Source organism: Acanthopagrus latus, chromosome 14, assembly GCF_904848185.1.
Source record: "Acanthopagrus latus isolate v.2019 chromosome 14, fAcaLat1.1, whole genome shotgun sequence".
NCBI classification, from domain to species: Eukaryota; Metazoa; Chordata; class Actinopteri; order Spariformes; family Sparidae; genus Acanthopagrus; species Acanthopagrus latus.
The window spans coordinates 12,937,082-12,956,551 of record NC_051052.1 but is presented as its reverse complement, the minus strand read 5'-3'; the positions used below and the strand labels follow the sequence as shown (position 1 = coordinate 12,956,551).

Sequence of the window (19,470 nt, the reverse complement as noted above, 5' to 3'; positions counted from 1 at the left end):
TGTGCATTGGTGTTGTTGGTTTGGGAACGTATCTTCATGCTGCACTTTATCTTACCATATAGACTAAATTCATGATATAAGGGGAAAAGGTATCAGATTGAATATCTTTTACATTTTGTAAAGATGCAAATTGCAAATGCTTTTAAAAATCTATAAATTTGAATGATCCTTAATTGAGGTAAACATCAGATACAGACATATAGATCAGCATGAAGTATATTCCCAAATCTTAAAGGTTTTCCTGCATGAATTCCAACTCTGTCCGCCTGTGCAGGAAAACACTCCAAGGCTTGCATTATCTTCCTCAGACTAAATAGCACAAGTAAATAATTATTTTCAAAGGTTATTAGTAGAAAATCATCTTTTATCCAAATTAATAAAAGGGTGCATTGTAGAACATGATTTGGATTTTGCAGCTAATTGGATAGAAACAATATAACACAGTTTTAATTAGTGACAATTTTGTGAATGACATTAATTAAACGACTAACTTCCAATAATTAACTTCACATTTAGATTAAAACTAACCAAGCAACATGCTATGTATACTAGAGGTGTAAAACACTTGTTTCTTGTACTCATCTCTTGATTTACAACCTATATTGTCCAAGAATAAAGATAAGATTAAAGGTTTAATATTAAACTACTTTTTCCCTATTGATTTCATTCAAGGATTTTCCATTAACCGTGTTGTAATCGAGGGAAACATTCCCATCTGCTAATGTTTAAATAGCTGATGCACCAGGAAGTTCTGAGATTAGACCAATAAACCCACGAGCAACAGCAGCAGGGTAACGAGGGAGCAGTGAAATTAAAAACTGCATGATGCCGTCCACTAATCATGTTTTGAATCTATTAAATCGTAATTATCATCAGGAGGAAATAAAATGGGGATTAGAAATATACAGTTACACATACAGCAATAAATGAGATTCAATGCCAAAAGTAAATCTGACTATTCTGTTCTATTAACTGGTTAGCATACATGTATCTGATAAAATCTTTTTCCAGAAGATTTCATTTTCTATGCTGCTCTTCTCCACTGAGCTGTACAAGACTGTTATCCTATTCTGCATCTAGAGGAGTGGACCTACCCTGGGTTTGAAGGCGATCAGCTTAAGGATCATCTCCACAGTGAAGAGTCCAGTGAAGAGCATGTTGAGGATGTTCATGGCATCATTGAAATTCTTGGTCTGTCCATGATGCTGCAAAGACACATAAACAACTCATTGACGTCCACAAATAAAGAGACTTTCATGGGACTTCTGTGAGTGTACACGTGTGAGGCTCACCTGCATGGCCAGACAGATGGTGTTGAGAAGGATGAGTGTGAACATCAGGTACTCAAAATAGGTGGAGTTGACCACATACCACACCTTGTACTGGTAAGGGTTCTTGGGGATGTAGCGACGTAATGGACGGGCCTTCAAAGCATACTCGACACACTGCCGCTGTGACACAAACACACGTGAGCATGAACCAACTTTGGTTTGGTGATGTAGCTTCATCACTTTTAGACCATCATGGAGGAAAACATGTACAATTGTCATTGGGGAAAGTCTAAAAAATCCTTTTCCCACCCCAAACTATTCTTTAATGTTCTCTGTGCATCACATAGAACAGCTGCAGAGTTTTGGCTCAGCTACTTCTTTAAGCTTTCACCTCATCCTCTGTTTGAACTGCTGCAGCTCCCTCCTGGCTAGACTCCTGAAGTATTTCAGCCCCTAAAATTCATGTTCAGCTTCTCCAGCTTCTCCTCATCCCACTGCCTGGCCTCCATTCCCTCTCCCTTGTGCCTCCTGAATGACAAAGTGACTTTTCCACTTCAGTCAGAACAGCAGAATAACTCTTCTACTGTAACCTGAAAACTCTATCTTGCTGCTAATCAAAAGCTTAAAACTGCAGTTACGCACACAAACAGGGATGTGAACGTGTTGTGTTATATTTGGCGCTACCTGGTTCTTGTCCAGCTCACAGTTCTTATATTCTTGCTCTCCTTGCTCTTGGAATGTTACAATGACGAAACCAACGAAGATGTTCATCATGAAGAAGGCAATGATGATAATGTAGATGATGAAGAAGATGGAGATGACCACACGGTAGTTGTAGATGGGGCCGATGTCCTCAGCATGAGAGTCTATGGCCTTGTACAGTAACCTGAGGAAAGGGGGGAAGATTTGTTGAAGGACAGGAGGAAGCTGGAGATTTTTTCAGATTGTTACTTTACTGAAAAAGTGAAAAAAAAGAATAGCTAGCCACACTGTACAAATGATATGCATTTCAAAATACACTTGTATTGTGTTTGTATGTAGACACACACCCTGGCCAACCCTCAAAGGTAGACACAGCGAACAGGGCCATCATGCCTTGCAGGACATCGTCAAAATTGAAGTCACTGTTCTCCCACATTCTCTGGGCTCTTTCGGGCTTCCCCACATCTCCATCCTTATACATAATGAAGGAACCCCTATAAAAACAGGTGGACACAAACACACACATATTCCCATGTTTTATCCAGTGGTTAAGATATAAGAGTGTTAACAAGCTTGTTTGCAGGAGGGACCTCTTACTTGCATTCTGCCTGAGTCTGTTTAGAGGTGTCGGTACAGGAGAAGAACTTGCCCTGATGGAAAAACATAGACATTTATTAAATAATAAAAAAAACATGATTACACATTTTTCAATGGATTCCCATTTGACATACATCCTGGCTTCTTTACCTTAAAGAGTTGTACTCCAATACAGGCGAACATGAACTGGAGCAACGTGGTGACGATGACAATGTTGCCGATGGTCCTGATGGCTACAAACACGCACTGCACAACATGCTGGAAACACACAAAAGATTATAGTTAATACAAGAGTGTGTCTTATTTGTTAAGAAGCAGGTATGTTTATGATAATATAGACAATGTGCATTTTAAATGTGTGAGTGTACTAACCTTTAGTCCCTTGGCTCTGTTGATAGCCCTCAGCGGTCTGAGCACTCGCAGAACTCTCAGGATCTTCACCACATTAATTGCACTGGACCTGAAACACACCATGGGTTAAACTGCTGACCAGTCAATGTGATTAAACAAACATTTTACAATTAAAGACATATTAGCAAGGTTGAAATAACACAAATCCAAGGATGCTTTTAATAGCATCCGTCTCAGAGATTGTTAAATAAAACTGGAGCATGATTCAAAGAAACAAGACGATACAACACAGAGGGTAAGGAGATTAAAATGAACTGGACTACTGAAAATGAGCGAGAAGTATGATATAAAATAATCCTAGAAACACTCAAATGAAAATAGCCATGATTCTCTTTGGAAATACACTAAGTTTGGCTTAACTTGGGCAAAGTCAAGAATATATGTTTTAATAACATATTTCCTTTACAGAATGTACAGTATGCTGAAAGGTAGTCAAACATAATTTCTGCTCTTATCATTGAGTGAATTAAAAATTCAGATTTTTAAAAGGGGATTGGAAAACGTGCACATAATTTTCAAGAGGACTCAACATGTCTGTTTAGCTAAAATCAGGTGGCCAAAAAACAAAAAAATAAATAAAAATATCAGGTTTTTGTCACAAAGGATGATAAATTATTTAATTATTGGTCACTTTTTATAAATGGGCAGTAGACAGCATGATTTTAACATAAATATTACATGACAGTTAACTCAATACACTATAATAACAATGCATATGGTATACAGTATAACCCACGCAACACTCACACCTACGCACACATGATTCATGGACATATGCACACAAGTACTACACAGACAGACCAACACAAAGACACAAACATACATTTACAGGCAAACAGAGAGTTAATGTGCTGTAAGAGAGTGTCAGTACAGGCCAAAGGTCAAACAGTGTGACCTTTCAAAGGAAAGTTTTCACATACTAACAAAAAGATACCTTGACATTTTGAATTGTCGACTAATGTTTGGAAAAAGCTTGAACATTAGTCCTTCGGTAATCTGAACTCTCTGACTCTTAAGTGTAATTATTATGACTTGACGTCAACAGGTATAAAACATATTAAAAATAAAGATTGCCAGTATATTTGACCTTTAATGTCAGTTTTCAGTAATAAGTCAGTCATTCAGTTAACTGAAGAACAAATACAGAAACATTTTGCCAAAGTGTGACACAGGAAGAAGAAAGAAGTGTATTCAAAATGTCAGTGTATCCTTTCAAGGGAGTGACTTTTTAGAGGGTTAAAAGAGTGATTTAAGGGGAGTGACATTACTCTTTGTCGACTTTTAAACAGAAAGTAAGGAAAAGACCAGTATTTTACACAGGAAGGTAAAGTTTAAAGGTAGTTAAAGGTAGTTCAGGTGGTGTGGGATGTTATCTGTAATGCATCACAGTCAAACCAGCTGTGAAGATATATTCTAGTGATAGTACAATCCACATACATGTCAATTGTATTTCAAACATAACTTTTAAATGTTACATAAAAGTAATCTAGTTTTGCTTTAGTTGACTGGGTTAAGGCGAATGATGAACCTCCTACCTCGGGACCAGATTTTGTCCACAGGTAGTAGGTTCATCATTCATTACAAGTATCAACTTTAACCCCTTCCATGTTTCATCCTGTCCATACACAATATCATAAACTATACAGGATGACAGCTGAAACATTGGACATTTCTAATACCTTGTAATTGGTTTTAGGACTGTTTTATAAACTTGCTTATTACCTCCTCATATAGATATATAGATATACAATATATCTCCATAAAGATACTTTATTAGGTAGTAATGGCAGCAAAACAGTATCAAAGGAAAGGTAAAGTAACTACTTACACTGCAATAAAAACGTGTTCACATATACTAAATGCAGCATAATCACAATCAATCTGACTGTGATGCATTTAAGAAAAATCCCACATAAAAACTACTTTTAACAGGTAAAAACCATTGAGTTTTAGCATTCAGGTGTCATTTCTATAACCTGGGAGAGTTCAGATTATCCTGAAATATGAGTTTCATCTGCACCCAAAACTCTGACAAAGAATAAATGAACAAATGTATCAACATAACAGTGACGGAATATCAACCTAGGACAGTTTAGCACTCTGTTGTTAAATACCAAATAATGCTGTTGCCTTTAAGGAGGCCTTTTGGTATGCATCACATGCAAAAACATACCACGTGTTCATAATAAGAATAAACCCATTTATTATCAATATAATGTAATCCCATGGAATGTATACTGCTGAAAAGATCAAAGATTATATTTTGGATTTTCGACTAAACTCTCCAAGACTATAGAAATACCAAATCAAAAGAGTGACAGTTTTACACAGTTAAGGTGAAGGTCTGTTAAGGGGGTTATTAATACGGGCTAATGTGGACTTACGTCGAGAAGTCTAGTCTATTAAGCATTTGAGACAGAGAGTGTAGCATAGCATATTAAACATCAGAAAAAATATCACAGCATTTCAAGGAGTTATTTGCTACGAGAAGCAGAGAACATTTTTAATAAACATCACAAAGAGAGAAGGGGATTGGGAGTAATGAAGTGTAAAGTTGTTAGAGAACAGAGAGAAGTGTGAAGCATGAGGTAATTTACAAATGAAAACGTTTCCCCACTTAGCCGCTTTCCAAATTAATTGTGGACTGGACTAGTGTCTTATGCACTCGTCATTATCTGGCTGACTAGCCCCTGTTTTATTTAGTAATAACACAAGTGTTTATTTGATATCGTAAGCGTCACTGGTGACGTCGCTGGGACTTGTTGCCAAATAACATTGTAAACATCAGTGCACAAAAGTTTGATTAAAATGCTAAAGCGGTGTACGATCCAAGTGTCAACTGAAATGGGACAACACCATAAAACATGCATCAGAAAACATTATATTACACTCACTGTATTCCAGAGGAGATGAGGGACACACTGACCACCACCAAGTCCAGAATATTGAAATAGTTCCTACAGAATGAACCTTTATGGAGGAAGGCTCCATAGGCTGTCATCTGTAGGGGTCAAAGTTCACAGTTTAGTAAGATCAACCATGCAGTGTTACTGACTGTCTGACCTTCAACACTGGATTAAATACTAACTGAAAGTAGCTGGTGTTTGCTTGCACACTTACAGCTACTTGAAAAAGTCGATTCTCTACACTTTTGCACGATACAATATACTTAACTTACAACGTATGTATTATAATCATAATTAGATGGAAATATTATGCGTGTTTGAAATACATAAAGTTGATGCTTTAGGGAAATGATTTGTATGTGTTCTAGTACTTTGAGATTATATGGCCCCTTTATTGCGCTTCATTAAACACTACCTTCAGAATGATCTCTATGGTGAAGAGTCCAGTAAAGACATGGTCCGCATAGCCAAGGATCTGAAAGCAGCACAAGAGCGTTATTGTTTTCAATTTAGAAAAACCATTTCCATAATACTGCTGGACTAATGTACATTACACAATAGCACTCCTGGGATGGAACAACAACACTGCTTTCTGCCCTGCCCAGTGTGCAATGGCTTTCTGATTGAGCTGGAAAAAGAAACATTATGTCATCAGCTGTGTTTGCCAAAGTGTGACTGAACCGAGTCTGGATGAATTAAAACCACCTTAGCATTCTTGTCGCTTCTTAGGGTCCCCAGTAAGAGCTAATGTACCATTTCTAGGTGTTGTTTATACAGTTGAAATGAAAAGAGCAAACAGGAGGGGGTCGAAGCTGAACATGCGCTCAGCTGTAGCAGAGTCCTGGAAGACTCTACAACACACTGAAATAATAATGCCGAGGTTCAGGTCTAAGGATAATGAATTCCGATTTGACTTAAATAGACTTTAAAAACAGAGCAGGATCTGAGAAACAGGATGTATTATTGCATTAAAGTTTCAGAATGAGGTTAATTGAGGTAGACTAATATCCAGCTGCCTATACCATAGCCAAGGAAAATACAATAAAGCTGATCTTTATCAGCCCTCAGGGGGTTTGTCTTGCTTGTTGAGAGAAGAACCAATAAAGAGAAACAGATACAGCATGCACGGGGCTCAGTCGTTTACGTTAGAATACGGCTCACTAATTACACCCATTAACTCCACACAACATTAATGTATAAACCATATGCTGTCCTATTAGTGTATACAGCTGCAGTGCAGTCATATCCTTGGTACACACAAACAGTACATGTGATGTGGTTTAAGAGTTTGTCTGTATATACAGTCTTTGCCGTTTTTTTTTTTTGCTGTATTTTGACCTTGGAACTCAAAAATAAAAATAAATTTGATACTAAACTAAACGTGACACAATTACTTTTCATATAGGTACATGTTTAGTTGCCAGCCTGGCAAAAAAAATAAAAGAGTTAAATTGAGCAAACAAAGCTTAACAGGCGTTTCACATCTTCTTAACATGAAGTTAATCACGGCTGCATTACTCTGGAAGAAATCTCATTAAGTGTAACCGGCCAGTCACAATAAGCTTTGGTTCCTCTATATGTTGCTGTCAGCTATAATCCATTTAGCACAAAATGAATGCGTGTGGGCAGCTAATGATGACTACAATGTTTGCCTCTGTCTGCACCTTAATGTACAGTATATTCGGCCATGAAAGTGTATATCCTGTTTTTACACTTTGACATGTGATTAAAAAAAAATCGTAAAGTGAGGTATTGTGTGTGTTACCTGGTTTCTGAAAGAGTCATTCTTGACCGGGTCCTCTGCTGCCAGACTAATACTGCTGAGCAGGATGAAGAAGAGGATGAGGTTGGTGAAGATGTTGTGGTTGACGATCTTATGGCACAGAACCCTGAACCTAAAAGAGAGTGAGAGAAACATATTTGAGTCTCTTGTTACAAAAATGACAGGATAAATCATCTGAACACACAGAGATGGGGGTAAAGAGGATAGAAAATACAGGGAGGAACAGCCAGAGATGAGAAAAAATAGAAGAGAGGCTGGTATAGTGGAGAACTACAGGGTGCTCTTACTTGTTGGTGTGGCTGAAGACGAAGAAAGCGCGGGCCTCAGGCATGGGAATGGCCTTCTCCTTCAGTTGGATGTCGGACAGTGGCCGTGGCCTCGGGCCCACAGGCATCTCTGGCTCATCATCGTCATCGTCTCCTGATGACAGGTAGGAAAAGGATAACAACGAAATGAGGACAAAAGCAGACAGTAAAGTACAATGAAAGAAGTGAAACAACTGGAACTTGTTAACAGTGAAATGGTTACTGAGCAGCTGTATGTATTAACATGTTGGATTTTTAAGTTTTTAAGTTTGCAGGATACAGTCTCTTCATTTCAACACACACACTCACAGTACATGCATGATGATTTGCGCTTTACCTATATAATCATTGGCAGGATATGGGTTCTTCTCTTCACTCTCATCTCCACAGTACTCATCCATGTTAATCTGCAGAGGGAGAACATTACATATATTTAATTCATTAATTTCTCTGACTACTTCACTTGTGCGTTTATTGAAGGATATTTCTTGATATGTGTGTGTCTATTTGTACCTTAATAGCAGTGTTGGTCTCGCCATCAGATGTGATGGACTTGAGCTCTATCTTCTCCTTCTTCTCCTCCTCCAGAGGTGGTTTCTCGCTGTTATGACGCTTCTCTGGACTGGCCAACCTGGATAAAGAGGCAGAAGAACCTCATATTTAGCATCTTTCACCTCTCCTTCTCAAAATAATGGCACAGCGTTAATCCACTGACTTGCATCATCACCGGAAGGAAAAAATAAAAACTCAGATTAATGGGGTGTATTTCAATCACAGAGGGCAGCTGTGCTCACATGAAGAGGACAGTGTGTTGGGTAAATGGTTGTTTTCCATCACACTTTTTCCTAAGATCAATATGTGTTGCACCCAAGAAGGAGACATTTAATGATTTGTGCCACTGAGGGGAACACAATCTTCCTCAGTGGCAATAAAATCTCACATTACCATTGCTGACAAATGACCTTTATAGACAATGAGACGCTAAAATTACCCAATAAAATTGGTTTAGACAGAAAAGCAAAAGCAGGCAAATGTCAGCCTCTCTTAAAAACCTAATAGTTCATGTTCTAATTGTTAAGCATTTTAGTCCTTTGATTTTAAGGTTCCAGCATCAGCATACTTAAATGCCTCTGGGCATTGCTGACTATCAAGGATACTGAAAGCTATAGCTCTCTCTTGATGTTCCCACTCACCCCCTCCCCCTTCCAGTCTTTTGGTCTTTTCCTCAGCTAACTGTCTACCTGTCTTTCTTGTTCTTTCTATTTTACCTGGCCAGCTTTTTCCTCTCCTTCTCCTCTTCTTCTTCTTTCTGGGCGGATGTCAAGCTCTCAGCATCTGCCAGATTGTCCACAGCGATGGCCAAGAAGACATTCAGGAGGATATCTGTTCAGAGGGTTTGAAGTCAAGGATGTTGCTGACCCATCAGATCATCAGTGTGGTTGGCTGCAAACAGTCCAGGTTGGATAAGAATTTGGTTAGGGACCTTTCTACAGCCGAAAGACACTGAACTTCAAACAGCTCAGGCAGACACACTCACTGACCCACGGCAAACAATTTTTGCCCTCATAAATGTATCCCCATGCAAACATACCCTTCCCTTCTGCTTCTGTGTCTTAGATAAGGATTATGAATCAGATCACTCATCACTCCTAACCCTCTTCACATCAATACAACGCTGCTGTCTGCTATCTTCTGTCTGTGGGGCTCTGTTTTGGCAGGATACAGTTTCCGCAGATGAAGAGGATGATGAAGTAGATGCAGACCAACATGCCGGGAAAGGACGGTCCACCGTATGCCATGATACCATCATACATCACAGAGTTCCAGTCCTCACCTGTTAGAATCTGTGGAGGAAGAAATAAATGGAATAAAAATGACAAAAATCATGAAGAAAATCATGTAAAAACCAGACCAGACCAGACTAGGGTCATTTACAGCATCATTACCTGAAACACTGTGAGCAGAGACTGGGGGAAGTTGTCAAAGGTGCTGCGTCGGGTCTCGTCAAAGTTGAATTTCCCTCCAAAGAGCTGCATACCGAGCAGGGAGAAAATGATGATGAAGAGGAAGAGCAGGAGCAACAGGGAAGCGATGGAGCGTACTGAGTTTAGCAGGGAGGCCACCAGGTTGGACAGGGAGTTCCAGTATCTGAGGAAGAGACATCCAGTTAATATATGGTTAAAGCAGATAAATAAATACGTATCAGTCACAAATACACAATGTGCTCGACTAATAAACTTGTGTTCCCCATTTCTTTCCCACTTTTTCCTCTCGAGTGCAAGATTATACATCTTGAGGACATTTGGTAATACAATAGCTGCGATTGTCTTTCATTGTCCTGTTCTGCAGTACGTGACATTCAAACATGAGTTAGTGGAAGGACAGAGAAATACACATTCTTCCTCAGCAGAACTCCTAAAAAAAGTAAAAGTTTCTGCATTAACCTGGTTATTTTGAAGATTCTTAGCAAGCGTACGCAACGTAACACAGAGATGCCGAGAGGAGACATGATCTTGGTTTCCACCAGAATGGTCTCAAGAATTCCTCCACACACGACGAAGCTGTCAAAGCGATTGAAGAGCGAGACAAAGTATGCCTGTGGAGAGTAAAGAGAAAAGAGAAACTTAAGTGAGCAGTTTAAGTAGCAGGCAGAGGGAAATCAGATTACACTCTTCTTGACAATCTCGATAAAGATTAAGTCTTCCCCCACATAACGATTTTTGAGGATGAAATCCTGTTACTGTTGGCCACCTACCTGCAGACCCAGACTGTACATCTTTAACAGCATCTCACCAGTGAAGAGTGCTAGCAACACCTTGTTAGCTATGTCTGAGGAGGAATAAAAGAGGAGAAGAGTGAGAGAGATTGGAAAAGGAAAGTAAGAGAGGGATTAAAAGAGCCAAGGCAATGCAAAAAAGTGAATAATTTAGCTATTAACTGAATTAAAAGAGGTCATTTTGTGTGTACATAAATGTAATGTGAAATATGTGTGTGGGTGTGCTTGTGTACCTTGTACATCAGTTAGCCACTGAGGCTGCTGGTGATGTTCAGAGGCGATGGTCAGAGTGTTGAGGAAAACCAAGAAGATGACCAGCCAATAGAAAACCTGTGATTTGACCGCCGCCCGGCACTTTCTCCTACACAGCCTGTTCCACCTCCGAGAGTATCGGCTGAAGAAGAAGAAGCAAAGATTGAGGGAGAGAGATGGAGAGGTTATGAAAGACGCAGGGAAAAAAGGAGAGAATTGTGGCAGGTCAAAGAGAAAAGGGACGGTGCAGAGAGTCGGAGACCAGAGAGCCAGACACGGGAGAAAAGTAAGAGGAAGAGCGGAGAAGAAATAAGGGAAAAGAAAGGATGATCAACAGAAACAAGTGAAGAAACGAGTGAAAAGCAAACAGCAGAGGAGAGAGAAGACAAAGAAAGAGTCAGTTAGTCTGTCTACAGGGTGGTGATGACATCAGCCCTTGGCGCGTGGTTGTCTGTTTTTTGAGAGCAGAGCTGTAGAAAAGTTAGTCATCCTCAAAGACATTTCACACCAAGAAAAAGCCAGTATGAAGAGCTTTGTTGCAGAATGAGATACACACCATATGAGGAAAAACAAAGTGACTGAAGGCCCAGATGTAAACTGAAATGTGTTATATTGGGATTCATACTTGAAGGGAAATTCGTGCTTCAAAAGAGGTGGTTCATTTTAGCACAAAAAACATATTCTCTTTCTTTTTTAGACAGTTTAACACATTGTTAGATGTACACAAGGTCTTTTGCACTTTTCTTGCCCTCTACTGTTGAAAATAAAAGTTACTGCTTTTAGTAATTGCCAGCTTCACACCTTTCACTCACATTTCTGTGAACCGGTCCACTTAAACAATGACATTTTCTTTTTGAACGCCCATGTACCAATGATTACATAACTGAATTTTGATAACTGTCCTTTTGAGTAATATCATTAATAATAATGATTAGATTTATCGAAATACTTGAAGACAGTCAACCTTGCTTTTGTTCTTATTATGAAGAAGCAGAGCAGCATTAGTGCAGTAGGTGGACAATGGCAAAATGGCAATGTGTAATTACCAGAATTTGCTCCAAATTACCTTCAAAGTTAATGAGGAGACAATAATTAGATAATGATAGACTGCCTTAAAACAAAGTGAGAAAATAACAAGCTGGATACTGCTCTAGCAAACATTCTACCACACGATTCATAGTGGCTTAAGTTAAGAAAAGTATTTATTCATCCAGCTGTGTTAAAACATTCTGATATATGGAAATCTGCTGAACCACCATTAAATCTTCTGTTGAGAAACTTAAAATTGGCAGTGCAACCTTTGACATGCAGTCCCAAAGATTAGAACACATTCTGGTTGTCTCAGTTTTTTAAGATATGGAAAATTGAAATTGGTTCACACTGGATTTTAGTCAAGACAGCTTGATAGCTAAGAAGAATGCCTCCCTATGACCTTGGCACAGTGGATGTGATGAGGTTAGTGTAAGGGTTGTTGTCAAGCTGACAAGCTGATGTGTTGTTTCGGCTTCTCGCCACAAGGACTGTAATGAAGTACCGACTTGTAAGATGACAGAGAATGACCAGAGAGTGCTTTTCATTCATCACGGACTAATTGGATTTGATTTATAACAACTAACGATCCCAATCAAGTATCTCCATTCTTCCACTGTTTATTGTGTCCATCCATTATTTCTTCACTGTCTGTCATAAACTGAACTACATGCGAAAGGTTCTCTCGCTCTCTGCCGATACAAAGTTAATGTTTCAAGTGTCTTCTGTTTGACTGTGTGTGAGCTTTTTAGAATCAGTTATGGCACACAGCGGCTTTGGCCATGATGCGCACACTGAATGTTACATGACACGCAACTCACAACACAACACAAGCGGACATGCATTCTTACATCGAAAGACATGTCTTTATTTTTATGTGATTGTAATATGTGACAATAACTTCCTTTACCTTTCATAAACAGTAGTTTTCTGTCCCAATTGAGGACAATATAATTTGTTGTTTTGATGGTTTGGGAAAGAGACTTACTTGCTTTCTTGCCAAAGGTTAGATGAGAAAATTGAATCCACTGAAATATCTTCATGCAGTGCCAGAATAACGGGAAAAGAAAGTTGGCAAAAATGTTGCTACATGTTGGTCCCTGTCTTTGACGTCATTTATGTGGAAGAAAGTTACTGACTGGTTGATCATCATATGATGTAATTTGCTATATGGTATTAGTTATTAGTTATAATGCCCAGATTAGTTAGAAAAGTTATTAATTAGCATTAACCTTGAAAGCAAGTCTGGTGTAGCAGCAAGTCTGTCACCCAAATATTGGTAAGAACATTCAACATGTTGTTTTAACACTCTGAGTAATAAATTACACATCGTCTTTGCAGTAATTATGTTGTTTCTACATTACAACTTAAAAGCTCATGAGCACACCATAGTTTGAAGGACAACTCATCAAAGGAGCAATGAATTCACTGTATTATATGACGCTACTGGTCAGCTTAGCTTAGCACAAAGTCAGGAAATTGGGGGGGGCAGGTAACCTGGCTCTGTTCAAAGGTGTAAAAGACTCCAGGAAGTTACAGATACCTGCCAAGAAATAATCTGGCACATAAACCTCCCAGGTTGTGTTACCTTTGGACACTCTCCAGTCTTTGTGCTAAGCTAAGCTAATGAATTGTATCGATCTTCTCATCTAACTCTTGGCAAGGGAGGAAGTGATTTCTCAAAGAGTTGAACTAATCCTTTAAAGAGCAAGGCAATCCTTTGCTATATCAGTTTCTCTGTGTGTGCTTGTGTACAGGTGTGTACAAGAAACACACACACACATCCAGCGACTGTACAAATATCACAGCAGTAGACAGTAGAGCAGGTGAATTCAAAGACAATGGAAAACGACATGTACTAACCTGAACTTGGATTTGGAGATCCTATTTCTGGAACACAGAAAACAGAATGGATTATACACACACACATAACACACATATAGACAGGTACACAACATGACAGGGGTGATTTGAGAGGGATAAAGGGGAAAGGCTTTCCCTTATTATCGCAAATTACAATCACCGAACCCTTTCTTTTGAGCAAATCACCCCCTGCAAACATATATACAGTGGCATCCATTCAAAAGAAAAAAATATATCTAAGTTTGGAACTCCTCCAATCAGCCCTGGTGTGAACAAAACACAGGCAATTATTAGGAATATGTCTGTTGATTGTCCACCACTGTAACAGTAAAAAGTACATACAAATAGTACTGAGGACAAGAGGGTATGGAAGACACTGGAAATAGAAGAGAAAAATCCCCACGGTGTAAATTTGATTTGACACCATATCAAATTATTTCACTTATGTTCAGAAAAATTATCTGACAATGGGCTGATTCTATAGCTTAAATGTGTGATTTACAGTCTCACAGGCTGAGTCTGTTCTCTCAACCAAGGATTGTTTAATGGAAACCAAACCCACTGCACGAAATAGTGATCAATGTGACGACTGCATCAAATGATGCACTGGTCAGTGTCTTTATGTCTCCTTTTGTTGCATTTAAATTCCACTTTATTGCTTCCATATCAATTTTGAAAAATCAAACAAATTTACAACATAGTTGTATCATATACAGTTGTTGTGAGCAGCTGTGTACTGATTTGTCTATGAGAGCAGATGAATTGACTGACCTGGCTGACTGGCTGACTGGCTGACTGACCGACTGACTGGAGCAATGAAATGACTCACTGACTGACTGAACGGAAGAATAAAATGACTGACTGGCTGAATATGGGGGCTGACAGTACACAAGTCTCTTCTCTCCATGCGTCCGTCTCCATTATGAGATCAGCGGGCACAGGAGTAGCTCCTACCCAGAGGTCTGTCTATATAGCAATATAAGGAAGACCTGACAAACAGTAAAAGTCTCAAGTTTTATTGCCATAATAGTGTGAGCAAATGCCCCTAGCCAAAATCGTAACAGTCTCACAGAGGAAGGGGAGGAACCACATTTTCAGTGTTGGCAAGGTTTTCTAGACATTTGTTCAGATTGCAGAAAAAGTCGGTTATCTAAGTAAAACCTAAAAGTGCAAATGTAAATTCTGGAGCTCCTCTGTGGAAGATAAAAGAGGAGGTTGATGCTGCACATTTTATGTAAATTTTGGAACCAAAAGAGGTTTATTTTGCAGCCATTTTAGAAGTCATGAATGCAAAAATAATATCCTATGACACAATAAGGTGTATTTTCATACACAAGTATGTATATAGTATTTGTGACAAATCTACAACATCTCGCGATCATTTTGCCAAATATTTGATCTTTGACACAATGGCAACTCTATCCATGGATGATAAGTTGAGTTTTTTCTTGTTAATAAGTTGCTGGAATTTACCTGTACAGTAAAATTGCAACAATTGGTGGCTTAATTGATAAGTCGATTAACTAACAACTGCAGCAATTTTGATAATCGTATAATAATTTCAGTGATATTTTAAGATACATAGGCAAAAATTTGCTGGGGCAAGCTTCTTAAATGCAAGGATTTGATGCTTTTCTTTCTTATACATGATTTAAAATTGAACAGCATCCAGCTCTGGGCTATTGTTGTTGACATTTAAGGATGCCACCTTGGACTCTGGGTAATCCAAACAGGCGTGTTTCCATATTTTCTAACATATTAAAGACAAAATGATTATTAGTAAACCAATGAAAATAACCATTTTGGCAATACAGGTTGGGTTTGTGGCACCTCCTAATTACTGAGATACTGCATGAAATATCCTTTGTTTTGAGGTGTTTTGGTCTGACAGTGGACAGATAAACACAAACAACATAACAAGGACAAAGTAACAGATGGACAGCGAGAGTACAGATAAACAACAGTGTGCCATCCAAATGTGCCCACTAGCTTTACTGATCCTCTGGTCAATAGAGTTTAAACTCACCTCTAAAACGCTCTATTTTATACTGTAACTGTCTCCATTGTGTTTTATTGTATTGTCTTGTATTGGGCTACATTCCCAGTTATGAACAGTTTTGTATGTAGGTGTGTTTGCTTGTGTGTATTGAGGTGGGCCCGCTTGGGTCACAGCTCCTGCGTGGCCTCGAGTCTAAGAAAGAAAGCAACACACTTGTTTGAATAATGTACGAAATGAAAGGAGAGGGGGGAGGAGGAGCGAGTGAGTCAGCTGTTCGTGAGCTCCCACAGGGAAGGAGGAAAGCACTTTACCAGAAAACACACGAAGGAGAGAAAAGATAGATGGAGAGAAGAAAAGGAAATAAAACTGAAGATGCTGCCATGATAGATGTCCTGCTTTTCTACTTTTTTTGGAAGTCCCAAGTCAACCACTTCTGTGCAGTCTACAGGCACTTTGACCGTTCATTTCTTCTTCTATCAAACAATGTAGATAATGCATTCAGTTAAAAACCATGTCAACGACCAACTCAAGTACTTCACAAGTTGTTCAAATTCTTTTTACTCATTTTGGGGTCCTGGGATACTATGATGCTTGAAAATGCATTATAAGTGGAGTAAACAAGCTTGAAAACACAGTGTACAAATGTAAACATGTATTTTGTTGTAAAAAAGGGACTTTTCGAAAATACAAATGTTTTCTCTTGGTAGAAAATACACATTTATGATTTAATGTTAAAAAATCTTCTCAAAAGTAAGATTAAAAATCAAAACACTTCACAGTAGTCAGTTTATTATAGTGGACTACAAATAAATAATAAGGCTCAGAAGTTTAGTGTAAGATCAATTCCTCTTAGCTCGACCTCTGTCTCATCAAGGTCACAGACTCTGGGGATCATTTAATTGCCTCTGAAAATAAAAAAAGACCTCCCTCATCCTCCCTTTAAAAAACTGATCCATTTGTATGCTGACAACCCACTCTAGTCTCATTTAAACAACATCAGCGCTTGAATTCTTCCAAAGCTCAGTGAGCTTAATGAGGCCTCCGTCTGGCTTTGTGGGACCCGACACAGCCAGGCTAAGTCACTTGTAACCATGGCTAACAACGACGTGCCAATGCTGAAGGTTTTCAGGAGAGAGTTCATCCTCGGGACTGACAGAAGGTGACTGGAGCAGGAGACGAGGTGTGTGTGAGAGAGGGAGCATTACTTACGCTAGCCGGGTACAGCAGGTCTCCCCCTCCACGTCTCCCCCGGGGGCGTTGTCTGTGTTGACTGATTCATTCTCACTTGCTGGCATGCTCACTGAGAGACAGAGAGGAGTAAAGGAAGAGAGGAGGAGATGACAGATGTAGAAAGAGAGACAGAGAGAGAAAGACAGAGAAAGATGAAATAACAGCAAAATGGGTTGTACATCCTCACTTACAAGATTCCACTTTGCATACACCTCAAAGCTACAAAAGTGCATCGAGAACTGAGAAGCTGCAGTTGACACTGAGTCAACCACCACTGAAAATAAACTGATTTCTTTAAGATTAAAAAGCAATCTAGCCTCAACTAATTACACACTAAGCTACCATACTAGCAATATTTACCCATTAAGGATCCTGGCACACAACCTCTGTAACAGCTATTAGGATGATTTTTAACTTGTAAGCTGAGGGATTCATCAGCTCTGCGTGAATTAAATCTTAACAAAACCCTTCTGTGGTTTTATAGCCCAGGGAGATTCAAAGAAATAACACTGTAGTGGGGGATGTTGGGGCTAAATTACAGCCAAGGTTTTTTTTTTGTTTTTTTTTTTTAAAAACCCTCGTTTCTTGTTTATGAAGCCGCAAGGAGCCTGCAAATTTGTCACTTTGTCCTTATTTGAAGACAAGTGTAATGATGTGCAAAGATGGAGGGATGAATACCAAGAAGATGAAGGCAGAGATTGCTGTAGAGGAAGGACAAGAGTAATGTGAATTGTCAGTGTTAAAGAGGAAAAAGAGGGAGAATAAACTGAAAAAAAAGAGAAGTGAGGTTGAGGGTAGCAACTGATGGAAACATCACAGGAGGTATGGATGGAGGGAGAGGGGAAAAAAGGAATGAATGTGGGCATAGCTGGTTGAGAGACTGATATGAAGTGATACATTGCTTTTTATTGCTTCTGTCACTCTTTGCCTGCCGGCGGGAGAGAGCTGCACTCCCCTCACTGTCACCTCAAACACTTATTGTAACACCCTCTGGGTACCAGAATCAGATGCTGCATATGCAATGCATCTTGTGAAAAAGTAAGATAAGGCAAAAGCAACTCTTGCAAAACAACTCGCAGCATGGAACCAAAGAACATGATCAGCACTAAGATGAGAGGGTTAAAAAAAAAAAGCATTTTTCATACAATTGCGCATTCAGATTTTCTAATTTAGAAATCTGCCTGGAGCTTCATGTAAAACCATATAAACTATGGTTGTTTGTTATGTACACGTGGAACTATATGACCTGGAATACAGATGAGTAAGTAATGCTGCACCAAACAAAAGAAAGCAATCAAGTAAAGCAAAGAAAAATCAGCAAGCAAAGTCTCTTAGCATGCATTCAGTCATCCCAAGCTAAAGAGGGCTGCAGTCAAGGAGCCATTCCTCATTCCAGAGCCTGACTGTAAACTGACTGAGAGTTCTGACTGAACAAGTTTTGACCTAACACACATTAAAGAAGCTGTGGCTGCTCTTGGTATCTTCCTGGATATTCTGTGCCTAATTATCATTTTCTTTCTTCTTTGTTTTCTTTGCAACATTTCAAAAGTTTGTCACAAATTTGCTTGACAATCAGACGTAAACACAGCTCATGACAATAGCATTCAGATATCATTTTGTGGAAAAACCTAGTTGCCAGGGCACATTTGGAAAGGATGTTCTCTTTTATATCATAAGCCCTCTCATAAGCGCTTAGCTAACACAAGATCTTAAAGTAAGTGAGAACAGTAAGTGAACAGCACATTTTGCCACATGGTTGGTAATGGATGAATTCTGTGTTGCTGAGATCTGTATGGTCTCTCTGAACATTAAGGCCTCTGCTGTTTGTACCCTCACCTCGACACGTGCCACCTGCTGCTACGCTACTCAGTTAAAAGCACCCTGGGCCCTCCGGCCTCTCCCGAGGCAAAAGCCTTTCAAATATAAAGCCAGCCTGGTGCTTTCTCCTCAATGGAGCTCTGAACTAGTTTAATACCTATTGTTAGCATAAACCCTAAAGACCTGAGACACAGTGAGAAGGAAGGAGATGAAGTAGGAGAATAGGAGGGAGAGAAATGGAAGGAGGGTGGAACAGAGTATGGAAGACAAGGAAGGGTCACCCTTTTTTTTAACATAAAAGAGGCATACATTAATACTTACCAATGTGGCATTAGTGAATTTGTTAAAACATTAAAAAATAGCACTGAAAATAAGAAAACTCTGTGTGTGTTTGTGTGTGTGTGTGTGCGCAAGTTTGTGCAAAAACGGACTTAATTAAGATAATAATCATCCATACCATCATCTCCAGAAGTCCTTTTCAGATATTTCAATTTTCAATACCAAACTGACCAAAAATGAATTTTACTG

General features: G+C 39.1%; 1 protein-coding gene across 9 annotated transcripts in view; it reads right to left on the bottom strand.

Annotated features, from left to right (window-relative positions):
- cacna1c (calcium channel, voltage-dependent, L type, alpha 1C subunit) overlaps positions 1–19,470 on the bottom strand; it is a 210,730-nt gene that overhangs the window by 35,142 nt on the left and 156,118 nt on the right. For 8 of the 9 annotated variants that reach the window (XM_037121307.1, XM_037121308.1, XM_037121312.1 and 5 more), the window contains 21 exons: positions 17,104–17,194; positions 13,896–13,922; positions 10,985–11,145; positions 10,731–10,804; positions 10,420–10,571; positions 9,922–10,123; positions 9,699–9,819; positions 9,244–9,358; positions 8,489–8,606; positions 8,313–8,382; positions 7,958–8,090; positions 7,653–7,782; positions 6,303–6,362; positions 5,876–5,982; positions 2,943–3,030; positions 2,721–2,828; positions 2,571–2,623; positions 2,321–2,467; positions 1,956–2,157; positions 1,293–1,451; positions 1,095–1,205 (listed from right to left, as the gene is read on the bottom strand). In XM_037121307.1, coding sequence (XP_036977202.1) covers positions 1,095–1,205; positions 1,293–1,451; positions 1,956–2,157; positions 2,321–2,467; positions 2,571–2,623; positions 2,721–2,828; positions 2,943–3,030; positions 5,876–5,982; positions 6,303–6,362; positions 7,653–7,782; positions 7,958–8,090; positions 8,313–8,382; positions 8,489–8,606; positions 9,244–9,358; positions 9,699–9,819; positions 9,922–10,123; positions 10,420–10,571; positions 10,731–10,804; positions 10,985–11,145; positions 13,896–13,922; positions 17,104–17,194 — 2,429 coding nt within the window. The remainder of the gene's footprint in view (positions 1–1,094; positions 1,206–1,292; positions 1,452–1,955; positions 2,158–2,320; positions 2,468–2,570; positions 2,624–2,720; positions 2,829–2,942; positions 3,031–5,875; positions 5,983–6,302; positions 6,363–7,652; positions 7,783–7,957; positions 8,091–8,312; positions 8,383–8,488; positions 8,607–9,243; positions 9,359–9,698; positions 9,820–9,921; positions 10,124–10,419; positions 10,572–10,730; positions 10,805–10,984; positions 11,146–13,895; positions 13,923–17,103; positions 17,195–19,470) is intronic. The other variant, XM_037121309.1, reaches the window with a different exon arrangement.